Consider the following 15796-nt stretch of genomic DNA (forward strand, 5'->3'; position numbering starts at 1 on the left):
GTGTTTTTCATTAATTAAATCTGGGGATATTAGACGTATGAAGAGCCATTCTTGTGAGTAAAACCTTTCCTTTCCCCTTCTGCAAATGTGAGGACAAGAAAAAAGATATTTGCTTTAAGCTCTGAATTATGTGCTGCTAAGACCAAGATTATTTTCTTCCTTCTCCACATCTAGCAAATTATTTGCTGTTCTAGCAGACAGCGGTTCTGCAGACCAAAGAGACATGCTGTAAAGGTGTTCAAGGATATCAAGTTCAAAAGACACTTTTTTTTTTTTTTGGTTTTAGGTGTCTGTGTTTGCACTGTAGTTTACATTTCTATTAGAGAATGCAGAACATTAAAGTACACTGAAAATCTGTATGTACAAATTCAAGACAAATTAAATAGCCGTGATCAATACGATCATTTTTGCGTTCCAGCTGAACAGCTCAAAACGTTTTAACGTATTAAGCTTTCCTGCCATCCATGTGAAGAGTGTAGCTGTGTCTCCATTTCACAAATGAGGAAGACAACAGAGAAAGATGAGGTGATTCACAGCATCTCAGAATCAGCCAGCTCCAGAAGCCAGGAGTCGTATTTCCAGGCCTCCATGTGAACCACCTGAATGTGCTTTTCTCCCTGCCCAACAGACTAGAAGGTTTTCCTTCCTTCAAAATGCTCTTTAAAAGTGAAGCTATCTTAAATGGAAGAAAGGTCCTCCTCCAAACAGGCAATCAATCACCTTTTGTCTTCATGTCCTTTGAAAATACACGGCATGCACAAGCCTAAGGAATTGAACCACAACGCTTGTCTAGGACAGCTGTTGAAGAAAATTCTTTTATCATCGTGTTTATGAAAATCATGTGGCACTAATTTAAGACAGGTACAACTAAACAGATTTTTTTCTGTTAAGCATCAGAATTAACAGATTTGATAAACGTTTTAAATATCACTATTATCCTTTTAAACAGCAATTGCATGTAGCTAAGTAGAAGCACTTAGTTGATTCAAAGTCACTACAGTTTTTAAAGATGTTGTTACGTTTCATTGGTAAATTTCCAAAATAGAAACCCAATTACCTGAGATTACCATGTGTCACAAATAATTATCGACCACCACCAGTGAGCTCCCAGTCTGCTAACCCTGCACTCAGCAGCAGACTCCCTGGCTCAGCCAGAAACCTCCTGGCCCATCAGAAGTGTAGGAGACAGGCAGCACTGAGGTCCCACTGGATCCATGACTGAAAGTTTTAATTCTGCCTTTTTTAACAGAAGAAAATCAATATTTTGATTTGGAAAATGCACGTTTGGAAAATAATTTCTGTAGAATACTTTAAAAACATTTCTAGGAATGAGCCAGCATAACAGGGGTGCCTTTTTGTTTTTATGCTACATGAAATGTTTTTGATCACTGCAGTGTGAAGTTTTTTTTGCATTGTAGGATTTCCCATTTTCAGTCTTAACATGGATGCTTGAAAGAATTCAGGTTGGTCTAAACATGCTGTTTTGGGAGTAAGTCAACACAAACAAGAATTTCATTTTAAACTCCCACATAACAAGATACAGAAAATTTGTATATTTGTTAGACATAGCCTACTTTTTATGTAGATGTTTATACTAATCATTTACTGCTTCTAAAGAGGGTTTCTCTCATGGAGTCAAAAGCAAAATATAATCTGTGCTTGAAATATCTCAACAACATCTGTACATTTTCCACCCCTGAGAAAATCATCCATTTCATTTGGACTATTCCCTCACAGGAGCCAAACTGGTTTTCATTTTTCTCTTATTTACATGTACTGTGTTAGAAATACAGCCTAACACCTGGCTCTCTCACGTCAGTGGAAAAAATGCAGGGCTAACAGACAAAGAACCAGTATGAGGATGGGCACATAGCACCCCATGTCCTTACAGGGGGCTGCACTCCAAGGGAACGAGAAAGCCAGAAAGTCCATTTCCCAGTACAAGGTACTCACTGGAAAGCTCTCCGACAGACACTGGCTGTGCTCACCACTGCTTAAAGCAGTCCTGGAGTTCACGATTTTCTTCCTCTGAGCCCAACAGCAAAGCCCCATTGATTTGTAGGCCAGCCTCGTTAGAACACATTAGTTCTGATTACAGGTTTCCTATGGTAACTAACTACAAGGAGCTCAAAGTCAGGTATAAAACTCTTTCTTACCTGCCTTCTTGAACCAGTAACTTGGTTTATAAGTTTTGGGTTCCAATTTAGTCATCAAAATGTTTTTAAAAATATGTTCTAAGCCACCCCCCGTAGAAGTACTCAAACAGCAAAAAGCCTACCAAAACATAAAAACCTACCAAACCAACAATCTGGCTCTAGTTGCAAATTTAACTGGGGAAAACGAAGTCTTGCAAGACATAATGTTACTTTCATGCATCTTAAACTTAGTAAGCAAGTTGTGGAAAGGTAAATGGAGAACAACCTCAACATGAAATAAAAACGAGTCAGAGGATACATTCCACAATGGACAAAAATGGTTCATCTTTTATGGCTTACAACACAATGATCTGATTACCGAATGATAGAAGAAAGATGCAGTTTTACTTAATAAAATTTTGTATGGCAAACTACAGGCAGATTTCAAGATAAAAGACCAAATTAATTTATTGAATTGTCTCTTTAAATGAGTTGTCTCTTTAAACACAAGTATTTGTATTAAACCACCCCATGTCCCAAAGCATATTCACAGGGAAAAAAGGATCATTGACTTATAGCTTTTCATAAAAGCATCATTCATTATTACACAGCATTAACTTTTGTAAAAAAAAAAAAAAAAAACCAAAGAACAAAACACAAAACTACTATAATCAAATGTCTAAAGTAGGTTTTGATTAAAAAATGTAAATCCTTCACAACAGGAATGAAGAGGGATGCCCTTCAGAAGAGCCATTTCGTTCTTAAAATAATTTCACCTTTGGCAAAAGATTAGCAGTTCCAATTATGCCGTCTGTGAATAAGGTGAGATAGATTACAAGCACACAGGCTTTCCTTCTATTTGAATATTTAATTACGTAGGCACATAAAGACTCATTCATGTATTTTTAAAGTGTTCTAGAAGTTGTTTCAGAGAATTTCTTTCTTCAAAAACTAATATCACACACCCCCACGTGTGCTCAACAGGGAAATACCAATTGTGCCTAGACATTTTTGGGGAAAAGGGGGTGGTGGGAGGGGCTATTCCCTAAGCAGCACTGAAAATAGGTATTCATTTATAAAAATGTATAAGCATACCTTCTGGCCAAGAAACAGACTTTTTGTGGACAGGACTGTGAAACCATCTGCAGGAGTTCCCTCTGTTGTACTGTCAGCACTGGCTGATTTGCTCACTTCTCCCTGCTTCTTCTTCCAAAAATATAGTTAATTAGTTAACTCAAGACTAAGAGAAAAACACTGTTTAATAACACTAAGATATATGACATGCCATAAATGCTTACCAGGCAATAAAATGCCAGTACAGAAACTGGCATTTGGATTTTATCCTTAAGTCTAAAGTAACTGCTAACAGCTGAAGGAATCAATAACAAAACTGACCTCAAAGTCTGCATATCTATATATGTGCTTTTCTTGCCTATGATAGTACACTATTTATGGGACAGTTGTCTTAAGTGTTGAAGGAAAAATATCAACAACCACAAATTTTTAACAGCTTTCTAATGACTTTTGTGCAAAAAAAACCAACCAAACAAAACCCCCTACATATCTATGTGTGGGCAGACGCTCATTCTAAGGTTAAAACTGGCTTGTCAGAGTGCAAATTTTGTCCCTCTGTGAAGGGAGGCGATTACAGGTTTCCCAAACATTTTTAGAAATACGGTTTTGAAATCTGTCTGACCTTAGAGCCAGTGTCAGAAGAATACTTCTACTTTCTACCTGCCTAACAATAAGAAAGAGTGAACAATTTTGTCTCGTTTAACCTGATCACTTTCCTTTATAGCCAGTAAAACTGTAGAGGGGGAGTCCCCTCAATCATCATTATTATTTTATTTATTTTCTAACTGAAGTAAAATGATAGGCTTCAGGAATGCATTGATTTACTGAATAAAAATAAAAACATTTTGAAAAAGATGCATCATGAAGATAGTGAATTGACTGTTGCAGTTATCAACTCAAGTGATGCCAAAAATAATTTTTGATAAAACTGCTACTTGTGATTTCATACAAATATTTGTTACCTCACCGATATCTATGCTGAAGCTAAAAGCACACCTGAATCACTAAGCAAGCCAATGTTATCCTACTGGTTCCTTTCCAAAGTATATAAACTAAATCTGTGGCAGACCAGCTAAGATGACTGATGCAAAGGTATGTTGGTGCTTTTAAGAGCTGAAGCCATGCTTTACTCTACATAATTGTTTTCAAAATTAGATTTTCAGGGGTCCTATTTCAGTTCCCCTGGAATTTACTGTTAGCTGAATACCAATATATTAAGCAGACAATACAGTTTATTGTATTGTATGGAAGAAAAACAGAACCCCACAACAGACTTCCTGCTTTTGTAATCAAGCAGGAAAAAAAATAATAATCCAGATTTAGGAAAATTATTAGTGCTTGGTTATTAGAAACACTGAACTTGAGATGTCAGCTACTAGGTGTTCTAAAAGGGAAAATTAAATTCAACAGTTCAAAAAACCAAGTGAAACAATCAGAAGTCTCCAAGTAAACAATAACAGAGACATACAGGATGAATATAGAAGTTTTGTTTGAAGGCAACATTTTCAAATGCACCGTCAATTTCAGGTAAAATATATGTACTTTTCTTCCTACTTTCATAACCTATTGCTTTACAATAGTTTTGCAGAAGGAATTATCCTTCACTACACATGCACAAATTAGAAAGATTCTCTACTCCTACAAACTGAAACTAAAAATGGAAAAAAGGCAGTTACATGTTCTTCCTAGCTTTCTAGCATAAGAAAAATCACATTTTGGTCCTCTTGTTCTCTCACCTCCACACTTCCTTTTGAATTAGTTTAATTTCTTCCGCAGAGTTAAAAACACCAAGTCTAAACACTGAGGAGTCTTGCCTGGCTTGCCTGCCTGTCCTGGAGACCTGTGCTACTTCTTCCACCTACCCTAGGGACTGGGCAGCACTCCTCCTTCGGCATTTGCTTTTGCTGCTACTGAAATCCCTGAACTACCCCACATGATGCTCTCTACAGCTACTATAACCAAGTTTGTGTTTCAAATAAACTGATTACTCTACCTTTGATTTCCTTGCCCCTTTCTTGCCGCCTGTTTTCTTTGATACAGTTTTTTTCTGTGACGGAGACTTTGCCTTCTTTGCTGGAGGTGGAGTGATGATGGCTTCCAGTTTTCCTTTTGACCCCCGCTTCTTTGCCAACAGCTCTGGGTGAATATTGGGTAACACTCCACCACTGGCTATGGTGACCCCTTTCAATAGCTAATAAAAAATAAAAGTTGTAGATGACAAATTCCAGCATTTACTCACCAATAAACAGAAAACGGCATTTACTGCAAATTTTGTAGATTGCCTTGAGTTTTAATCAATTATTGTACGTTTCTCAACGTACGTCTTTGAAGAGAGACATGAAACATGAAATATCAATAAAAGTTGATAATAAGGTAAGGTAATGTAATAAGGTGTAACTGTAAAGGGAATATATATTCCTCTTGCACATATGCTTCTTACTGTGAATGTCACTTGGGCTCACACAAGAGCTGTTTCTTCATTAAGCTGTGAAGCCATGCAATGAAGGCTTACCCAGCTACTAGAAAACAGGCTGCCCTGCATTGCCCTCATGTCTGTGGCTGGGGCTGCCCTGTTTTTTGAGTGACGGGGCCCCGAAGTCCATGGTACAGGACTGCAATATGTACCATGCTGTGGGCAACACAGTATTACGTCTCTGTTGCTGAATTTTCTTGAGTGGGCACTTTTTTAAAACAGAAATTAGTTCTTAGAAAAAGAAACTTCAAATGGAGGGTAACATTTATACAAATCTCTATACCTGTAAGTCTTTCTTCAAAAAAATCTTTATGTAGTTGAAGAAAAGCAGATCAATACTCAAAAGTGTGCAGTTCATTCAAGCCTTTAAAAGCAGAGGTGAAATAAATCATGTTCTGCATTTAAAACCACTTTAATCCATTTTTTTAAACATCTAATTGGGACTAATTCAGTATTAGGAAGGATACAAACGGTGATATCAAAGTCCCTCAGGTATTCCCACCTTCCGATTCACGTTTACTGCTCCCTGCTCCCCAACCACAACCCACTGAGGCTCTGAGCTTACAAGAGAACGATGAATGGAAAGTATTAGCAATTTTCAGACAGAAGGAGGATGGTTTGGGGATTTTTTTTTCCTGCTCCATCATGATGCACAGGGTTGGAAAAAGTGTCTTTTTAGGTGTATTTTTCCAGCACCTCACACAAAGAGACATTAAACCTGGCCAGTGCCTCTGGCTGCCACCACAACACTGTAATAATAATGCCTGAATTATTTTTTGGCTAACTTAGACATCTTGAAATTTGTAAAGGACACAGTCTTGCAAGAGTTCCAGAGCTTTTAATTCTGTGGTTGTCATGACAGACTTCAGTAGGAATGGGATAGGTCCCACTGAGTCCTAAACTGGTTAAGGAGCAGACAAAAACCAACCAAAGAAGTATGCACAAGATTTCCACCACTTCTCTACAGAGCTTATAACAAAGTTCCAGTCTTTAACAGAAGTGGCTGTAATTGTGCAAGCAAATGTCACACTAGAGCTCTCTTGCATTTTCACACATCTTAAGTGTCCTGAAATACATAATTAAACTGACTGCTCTAGTTAGCTACATAGCGAGTGTGCTAGTGAGTGAATGAGCTGTTTCCTGGTGGGCTGTTCAATAAGCAGAGGTCTTGAATTACAATTCAGCTATATGGAAAGACAATTTTAAAAGCCCTGAAGGAAATCCTGGCCCTCACACAGTGGGGTTTTTTCTTACCTGATTTAATTCTTCATCGTTTGCTACAGCCAACAGGATGTGTCTAGGAGTGACTCGACCCTTCTTGTTGTCCCTTGCTGCATTTCCAGCCAATTCCAGAATTTCCGCTGTGAAAAAAAAAAAAAGAGTAAGCCCCTTTTAATTACATTGTGATCATTAAGAAAAATCAGTATGTGTTATTTAGCATCCAAGCAAAAAAGTTATCTGAATCGTATGTTACTCTTGACTGCCACAAAATACCCTCAATGAGGCATCTAACCCTAAAATTTTCATTTGCTTTTCTATGTATAATTGCTGAAGGCAGAATGGACACCTGAAGACCTATGGTCTAAACTATATATAACGTTTATATAATATATATATTTGTCCTTTTAAAGCCTTTCCTCTAGATTCTTGACTTCTCAGTGTTCTCAAGGTTACTGCGTGTTTATTTCCTGCAATCCCCCTTCTACAAGGGGAAAGAGTACTAGATGTACAAAAGCTACAGTTTTTTCCTCAAACCTGTCACAAATGTGACTTCTGGCTTGCATTGCTTCTACTTTTTTGTTACTGGAGAAGCTCCTGTTCTCAGTTCCTTCTTTGTAACATTATAGAAGCAACGTCCAAGTTAGGGTACTAAAAATACAAACTCCGTTGCTACACTGACTTAATGATTTTCTGTCTCTGAGAAGATGTTTTTGTCCAGAAAAGGTAATTGATAAGTCATGCTTGTTTGCTCCTAGTAAATCATCCTTTTAGAAAAAAATTCCACTCCTGACAAATTATGTTTAACAGGTGTGCATATGATGACTGTTATTGAATTAGAAAAGATTAACTTGCTCTCCTGTAAGGATCCGTGAAGTGCAAGGCTGGAGCTTTACCTGCTAACTTATCTGTCTTCAATTCAACAAGCCTTAGGCAAAGACCAAAATTAATTACAAGAAAGTCTGGGGAACAATAAAAAAGATGGCATATGTTTATCTGACTTTGCAATTACATGCTATTGGTGTCTCCATTATACAAAACCTTTTCATCCTCTGCACAAGCCTGTGTTTCACTATTGCTTCTGGTATACTACCTTCTGTAAACCTGTAAACTTTTGGAGAAAAAGAGAAAAAAAGAAATGAAAATGTCCCCTTTTATATATATATATAGGACATGAAAATGTTAAAATTTAACATCAGAACTAGTGTATGAAATTGTTTTCACATTTAACAACTGACTACACCATGAAAGCCCTACCACAAGCTTGCTTTAGAGGCAAATAGAGTAAATTAAGACAGTAATCTTGAAATGAAAGCCTAGAACCAAAGGCCACATTGCCACGTGCCTTTACTGCAACACACAGTAAATCTTCAGCTGTACTAGCACAGACTACGGCTTCTCGTTAGACTGAATTTAACATGATTCACCAATTATTTTTCACTGTAAGTCCTACAATAAGCTAGTTATGACACCTACTGTAAAACTTCCAGCTGCTTCCGGATACTCTGCAGTTGAGTTTCATGGTAGGCCTTCAATATTTTTTGTTTTTAAAGCGCACTATTTACTGTATTACAAGGCAAGGCAGAATACAAAACTAAGCCCCCAGAAGTAACTCTTATAACGTTTCATGCTGACAAGAATTACTTTAATTTATTTTTCAAGCGGGATTAACAGGGTAAGGTCAACCTGACTACGCTTTCCACACCTCCAAAGAACAGAATTAAGCTGGCATAATCCTTTCCACGTACTTCTTAGAAGCCGCAGCTCAGACATTTGAGGTCTAGCTTGCATTTGGCCGAGCACACAGCTGCCTGTAGTGACAGAAGACATTCGGAAGACCTGTGCCACATTCAGAAGGACAAGCTGTGCTCTGGGGTACACCCCGCACATCCCCACTGACCTCAGGAAGCTTCTGTGTCACCGCAATAACATCTCCACCTCTCCAGCGCAGGACTTGCTCTGTTTGCATCTCAGACTTTATTGCTGGCCGCGAAGCAGGGGAAGGCTTTGCCACAAACAGCAGCCCACTTTGCAGTTTGCCCCTGCTTCCCCCACCTCCGCTTCTTTACTGCGTCAGGCAGGGCTGAACAGTCGGGCCGTGTTATTCTCTGCAACCGATCAGCATAACTATGCAGACAGGTCATTTCGTAACTAAAGGGCCTAAGAAAGTGTTACGCCTGTAAAGCACAGAGGAATGTTTTATTTGTTCCTCATAAAACTAAAATGTCTGCCCTGTACAGTGGAGAACTGTTCTTCTAAGTGCTAAGCCCTCTTCCTTGGACAGGAAACTCATTTTGAAATTACAGTTTTCTAATGGTCCTTTAGGGAAGTTGAGGTACCCCACTTCCTCTGCAGGAACAGAACGCTTTGCACTGGTGTCGAGGACCACAAAAGAGGAGCTTTGGGAGAGGAGGAGGGCACGGAGGGGGGAATTTTTCCTCTGGCCTTCTCCTCACAGCTCTCCAACAATAACCGAGCACTGCTGGGGCGTGCAGAGAGCAGCAAAACTACGCCAGGTGAACAAATCTGGCCAAAGGGGGACCCTCAAAGGGGCTGACACCAATACAGGCAGCAACGTTTTGATTTATCACTGACAGAGACAAAACTGACCCAAACCCAGCAGATCGGAGCTCTTATAAATGTTGGAAATGAAGACTTTCTGGATCCGGATGGGATCCGAACTACTCGGCTGGAGAGGACGTGCGGCCAACTTTCCTTTCACATCTGTTTTACGCTACTTCAGCTCGAAGGGTTTAAATGGTGTTTCAGCCATGTCTGAAACCAATCTTAAATTAGATGAAAATCTAGCTTGCTCTGTAAGGGAGAATCAACTTTTCAGAATAATCTCTCTGGATTTAGGCGTGTAGCTGAAAGAGGAGAAGGTGGAAAAAGGTATTTAAAATTGAGTTTGGACCTGAATTCTCTGGTCAGACCCTTCTTTGGGGCAGCTTTGGAAGTTCCCTTCTACCAGGTTCAAAGCTTTGAGTCAAGAAAGAGTTGTTTCCTTAAAGGTCATCTTCCAACACTGGGACAAAGTGTGCAGCATCCCTGGACAGAGAGCATCGTTAGACTGGGACACAGGCAGTCAAATGGAGGGCCTAATGCATTGATTTTTTTTCCCCTCTCTCTCTATATATATTTAATACTGTAGCAAGTTTAATAATTTAATTACATCTAAGTTTGCGATTTATAAACACAAACCAATTTAAGTCTGTCTGAATATGTAAACAAGAAAATATCAATTTAAGAGAATTCACAACAAATTGATATTCAAAACTCAACTCATGCAACTGAACAAAGTTGAGATAGAAAGCTTTGCTTTTGTCAAAGTAAAAAAGTCTTAAGAGCTTCCATGATGTGAGGATTCACTTGGCACGTACGCATCCAGCCAGAAGACCAAAACAATATAATTTTTAAAAAATGAGGGCTCACAAAAAGGATGCAAGTAAGTTGTATAATGTCTATTCCACTCCTTCCATATATTTACTCCACACTAGGGAATAATTATACCACCACCACTCAAGCAAGAGGCAGCTATGAGACACTTTACAGAAGATTCTTTTTAACGTGTTTTTTATATTTGAAGAAAATAAAAACATATTTCAATATTATAAGCTTTTGTAAGTACATTTCTTTGGTTTTTACTTATTGAAATCTCAGGTTAACTAGAAGAGATACTCTTCATGTTTGACTTATAAATGACTTCTTCTGTGCTATTAAGTATATTTCAAAAAGCAGAACAATACGTATTGCTTTAACTGCAACTATAAGAAAAAGTTGAGTAAAAAGCTGTGGAAAGCATATAATTAGGAAAGAAATAAGTAGGAATGTAATGTCAGCATGTGATAGATTCACATATGAATTACTTCTACGTTGCAAGTATAAACACACTAGTTTGATTCAAAATACACAATTATAGTTAATGTTTTTCTTTTCCATCTTTAAAAGAAATGGTTAAAGTGGGAAGAAAATCTTATGTTAGGAAATTGTCTCTTAAAAATTAATGTATACAAAATTGTCATTTATATCAAATGAAAAAATCCTTTGCAACATTTGGAACTAGGCAAATGGATATTGGTAACCAAAACTGGTCTAAGCCTGTTCTCAGCACTTGAACAAAAGCATTTTTTTTTTCTCCTGAGCTGTTTAAAATTCAGTTAAACATTTTAAAAGGAGAAAAGAAAACAGGTTGTGTATCTCTGTAATGAAGCCTGAGATAAGACCACAGGAAAAGCTCTTCAAGGCATTCCTACTCAAACACAAGCAAGAAGTGTTAGAAGTCTCCATAGTTACCTCATCCTAAAGCAAATTTCCAGAACAGGTTCCTCATCCTTTACTTGGAGACTTCTCTCCTCTGATCATCTCTTGGACATCCCACAAAGTTCCCAGTTCCACTATCTGTATTTGCCTATTTCACAGTGGTACTGCTGTGCCTTGAGTACCATTACTTTGGTGTTTCACAACACTTGCAGATTTTGGGACAAGAACTCAACAATGAGGTTAAAATAAAGCAAATTACTATTAGACATAAATAAAGCAGGCACAGTACGAACTGCAGACCTATATGGAAACAAAAGTAAATGCATTCTTCTCCCACTCATACAGAATACACCAGTTCGTTCATCCTAATTTTCAAAGTATTACTGGTCATTACTGACTAAAAAGCTTAAATGACAAAGCCTTCAGCTTAGCATGCATTCTAGGCTGTAGTACTTCCTAAATGTAAATGCTCAATTCAATCTGGTCTGAGTTCATCCCAAAATTATTATTTTTTTTTTTTTTTGGTTTACGTCTCGAGCTAAAACACCGCTGTTTGCATCGAATCCCTTTGTCCACCTTTTCTTCTGGGAGATGAAATCATAGCTTTGAAAATTAAGCTCTTAACAACTAACAGGTGACGTGTTGACACAAAGCCAATTTCTAAACACAAAAGTTCCAACAAGGAACAAGTCCGGGGTTTCTAAAAAATTTTGAAGCCTCTCCTCAAAATAAAATTGAGAACAATATCCAGAAATGAAAACAAAATGAATGTTGATACAATTCCATTGAGAAAACGTGCATTTACTACAAAGCCAGCTACATGACAAGGAGTCTGTTTATTGTACTTTAAATTAATCATCCTTCCATCAGCGTTTTATTGACTTCAGAATCATTTTACATGATTCCGGAAGGTTTTAACCCAATCAACCCCAATCAACCAAGATTGTTAAGAGTTTCCTGCATTCTTCTTTCTGTGTATTCCACCCAATCCCCCTGGAATCTGCAGTCCTAACAGTGAAGGCAGAATCATTTAATAACACTTTCCCTCGTATGCATTCCAATAAAACAGTTCTCAGCCTCGGTTCAAAGTCATGGAAATTTGATGCAGTGAAAATCAATTCAAGAAATTTTACTGCTTTGAACAAGCCTTGATGAAACCTCAACTCTCAACAGAGCAATCATTCTCTTAGGATGCGATAAAAAAAATCACTTCAGTTTTTAGTCTCTGAGCTGTATCAAAACTAGGCCCCTCGAAGGAGAAACTGTTAACTTTGCCAAGTTATTGTAAGTTTTGCTTTTCTGTGAGGCAGATGACAGACTGCTGTTTACATAAAATCCAAGTTCAGGCCACAAAAGCCACTTCCACTTAGAGCCTTCTGATCTGACTCACACTTCTTTTGAGCTCTTTTCTCATTTCCACACTTTAATACAATCCGTTACTTTTTTTTTTTTTTTGGTAGGAGATCTAAAGCTATTTAACTTCCTAATTTTTTTAAAAAAAATTCTTGGTTAAATATTGATCTGTAAAATGTATGAGTTCACTTTTTGATGAAACCTGAAAATGAACCTAAATCTCAAATGAACTTAAATCTCAAATGTTATTTATTATAACAGTCACACTGAGTACTAATTTAAAAAGTGACAGCCTATTTCTTCTCCACTGACTTAAAGAATCCTATCCAACTCAAATTAACCCTTTTGTTTCTGTGGAGTTTCCTCTACCCAGCATTTTACACTTTGCTGTTACTCCTAAGAGTTTACATATGTTTTAGAAATACACTCAAACATGATTAATTTAACTGCTGCCAGACGTCACTTGATCAAATGCAGCATGTATGCTCTGGTCTGGCTGTTACAGAGTGCAGGAGACTACTGATGTCTTCAGACTCAGTCCTCGCTTAGTCTCTGACCTTTGCAGGCACATGTTAGGAATCTGCATATCCGAACATTAAAGAAGTGGCAGCTGACAATCATCTACTGACACTCGGTGAACATTAATAAGGTTATTCAGCAAAGAAAAGGAGGAGAGGACTTCATATTGAAATTTTGGATTTTACTCGAGTGACTCCAAACCCTGGGCAGAGGAGAGGAATGGTTCCGTATAGCAAGGGTGTGTGCAGCCATGCCCACGTAAAGAGGAGAAAAGCATCCAAGTCACTGTCAAGGGCTCTACAAAACAACGACCTGACGTAATCCATATATGCTGTGCTCTCGTTTTTGCAGTGTAGTCATTTCAACAAGATCTGGCAGATGGTGATAATGGTTGTATTAGACGCCGCCTCTGACAGCAGAGGAAGTAGGTTTCCAAATTTATTATCGAAAATACTACGCCTCATTAAATCGTTGTCACTAAGTCCTTCCGCCACTCCAAGTCTTTGTTTTTTGTACCAAGATGGCAATGGAAGTCACAATAAATACATGTATCTGCACACAAATACAACTGTTATTATTTAGAAGAAAAATAGTTACAAATATTTTTGTAGAGGAGAGACTATACAGAATATTCAACTTTTTTTTTTTTTTAAATCTATGCCTGGAGAATATATCATGTAAAATGTTCTATTACTTTGAGTGTTCAAGGGTAGTCTAATCTAGCTATAATTTCATCAGAGCAAAAAAATGCACAAACCTGATAACCTGTCCCCTGCCAGTGCCCAACTGCAGATTCTCCAGAGGATTAAAGGAAAAGGCAAACTTAAAATGCTGTTTTTCAAGAACACTGCCAGACATCTGCAGCTTAGGGGCTTCTGAAGCTAGAAATGCTATCTTCATGTGTATCCCCCAATGGGATTTATTTCGATGGATGTGTCTAATTGTTTTCTGCAACCATTCAAATTTCTGGAATCCATAACATCTTGCAATAACGAGCCTCACTACATCACAGACATTTTTGTAATTTGGAGGAAAAGTACCTCCTGTTTATTTAAAAAATACTCTCTTTCACTGCAGAACCCCTAAATGTATTTCTTCCCCGAGGAAGTTTATGTCAAGGACAGAGCATTTCGTCTGACTGCACCTAACAATCTATATGGAATTTCATCCCTGAAAGAAAATTAGAGATAAATACAGTGTGGAAAAGAAGACTGAAGACCCAAGGCAAACACATAATGTGACCAGAGTTCAGGCACTCTTATATAATCCCTACAGAAAAAAATATTTAAAAAAAAAAAGCATTCTTACAATACTTGATGAAAGAACCTCTAAACTTTGAAAAAAGCTGAGGAAAAAAACTAGCTCTTACCTGTGATGTCACAAAACAAACCAGCTCTGACATATTCAAGTGAAAATTAATATTACTCTTTTAAACTCTCCATCAAAGTTTATAAAAGTCTGCCGCTATACATTGCTGAAAACCTGTTTCACAGCCCTGAGCCAGGATCCCTTCAAATTGTGCGCTCCCATATAAATTCCAACCCTGCAGATTAGCTGCTTGCAACTGAACCGCTGTTATATGCCACGGACATTCAAGAACACAAAATAATAGCACTCGTTCTGAGGACAGAATAAAAAAACATATCATGAACTAATGAAAGCATTTACATGCATGGCTGTAATGTCTAAAAGGTTAGAAACACCATGTGTATTTTATTTCAGTCTGCTATTACTGCTAATTTCTCGCAGCAATATCCTGTATTACTTCATGTGTTCTACAAGGTGGGGTTAACAAGGATTTCATGTCAGAGAAGGAAGGCCTGAAGGAATGACCAACGATGCTATCAGCTCTCTTGTCTAACGGGACAGTGGCAGTTAACTCCAGTTCTTTCCACTGAAATTGTAATACACATTTCTTAGAAGACAAATCCAACATGCATTTTAAAATTGCCTGCAACAGAAGGAATTTATCAATGGTAAAGCACAGCTTTTAAATTACTTATTTCATTTCTTATCTAGTATGAGGCCCATTTCAACCCTCACACGGAATTTCTGTTGGGGTGTTCTTCAGCCTAGCAGGAATTTTCTGCAACACCCTTTCCCCTTATACATTTTTGAATGATGACTGCACCACTATTAAATTGAACAGTAACTTATAGTTGTAACTTAGGCAAATAAAGAGATGTAATATTACTAGAGTAAAGAGAAAACATATAACTCTATATCTTAGAATATTAAAATATAACTTGAATTTAACAGTTATCAATGGGATAAAGTTATTCATGATCAAGATGTAAAAACAAAAAAGCCCCAACAACCCTAACCTACCACTGTGTACATTATCTCAATATGACACATCAAAATGCAAATTTTGATATTTACCCTTCTGAAATAAATATCTATACTGGCTAATCAGTATGCATTGTGAGGACTTTTGTTATGTGAAAATGCTTTCAGTTATCGTTTTTCATCAAACCTGATCTGTGTGGCTTGGAGAATACAGTGGGACCCTGACCCGGCAAGTCATTTTGTGTAAACTCAGCTTCTGTAACTAGAAGAGCCAGTGAAATTTATGAGACTACAAGTTAAGACAGGCACATGCTTAAGTGTTTACAGGGCTGGAGCCAAGGGAAGTCTTATCAGTGAAAGAAAACTCCTCATTTACATACATCTGAAGCAGACTAACTCATGCCTTTATTAGTTCAGAAAGAAAGTTAGCCACTCAAATGATAACAGTGCAAAGTTTTAAATCTAAAGTGGCATT

At 37.6% G+C, this 15796-nt stretch overlaps 1 protein-coding gene across 11 annotated transcripts in view; it reads right to left on the reverse strand.

Moving 5' to 3' along the window:
* MACROH2A1 (macroH2A.1 histone) overlaps nucleotides 1–15796 on the reverse strand; it is a 46178-nt gene that overhangs the window by 16821 nt on the left and 13561 nt on the right. For 7 of the 11 annotated variants that reach the window (XM_083798201.1, XM_083798194.1, XM_083798200.1 and 4 more), the window contains 3 exons: nucleotides 6937–7043; nucleotides 5203–5400; nucleotides 3231–3341 (listed from right to left, as the gene is read on the reverse strand). In XM_083798201.1, the coding sequence (XP_083654327.1) occupies nucleotides 3231–3341; nucleotides 5203–5400; nucleotides 6937–7043 (416 nt within the window). The remainder of the gene's footprint in view (nucleotides 1–3230; nucleotides 3342–5202; nucleotides 5401–6936; nucleotides 7044–15796) is intronic. The other 4 variants (XM_083798193.1, XM_083798199.1, XM_083798192.1 and 1 more) reach the window with 1 other exon arrangement.

This window comes from Anser anser, assembly GCF_964211835.1.
Source record: "Anser anser genome assembly, chromosome: 14".
In the NCBI taxonomy this organism is placed as follows: Eukaryota; Metazoa; Chordata; class Aves; order Anseriformes; family Anatidae; genus Anser; species Anser anser.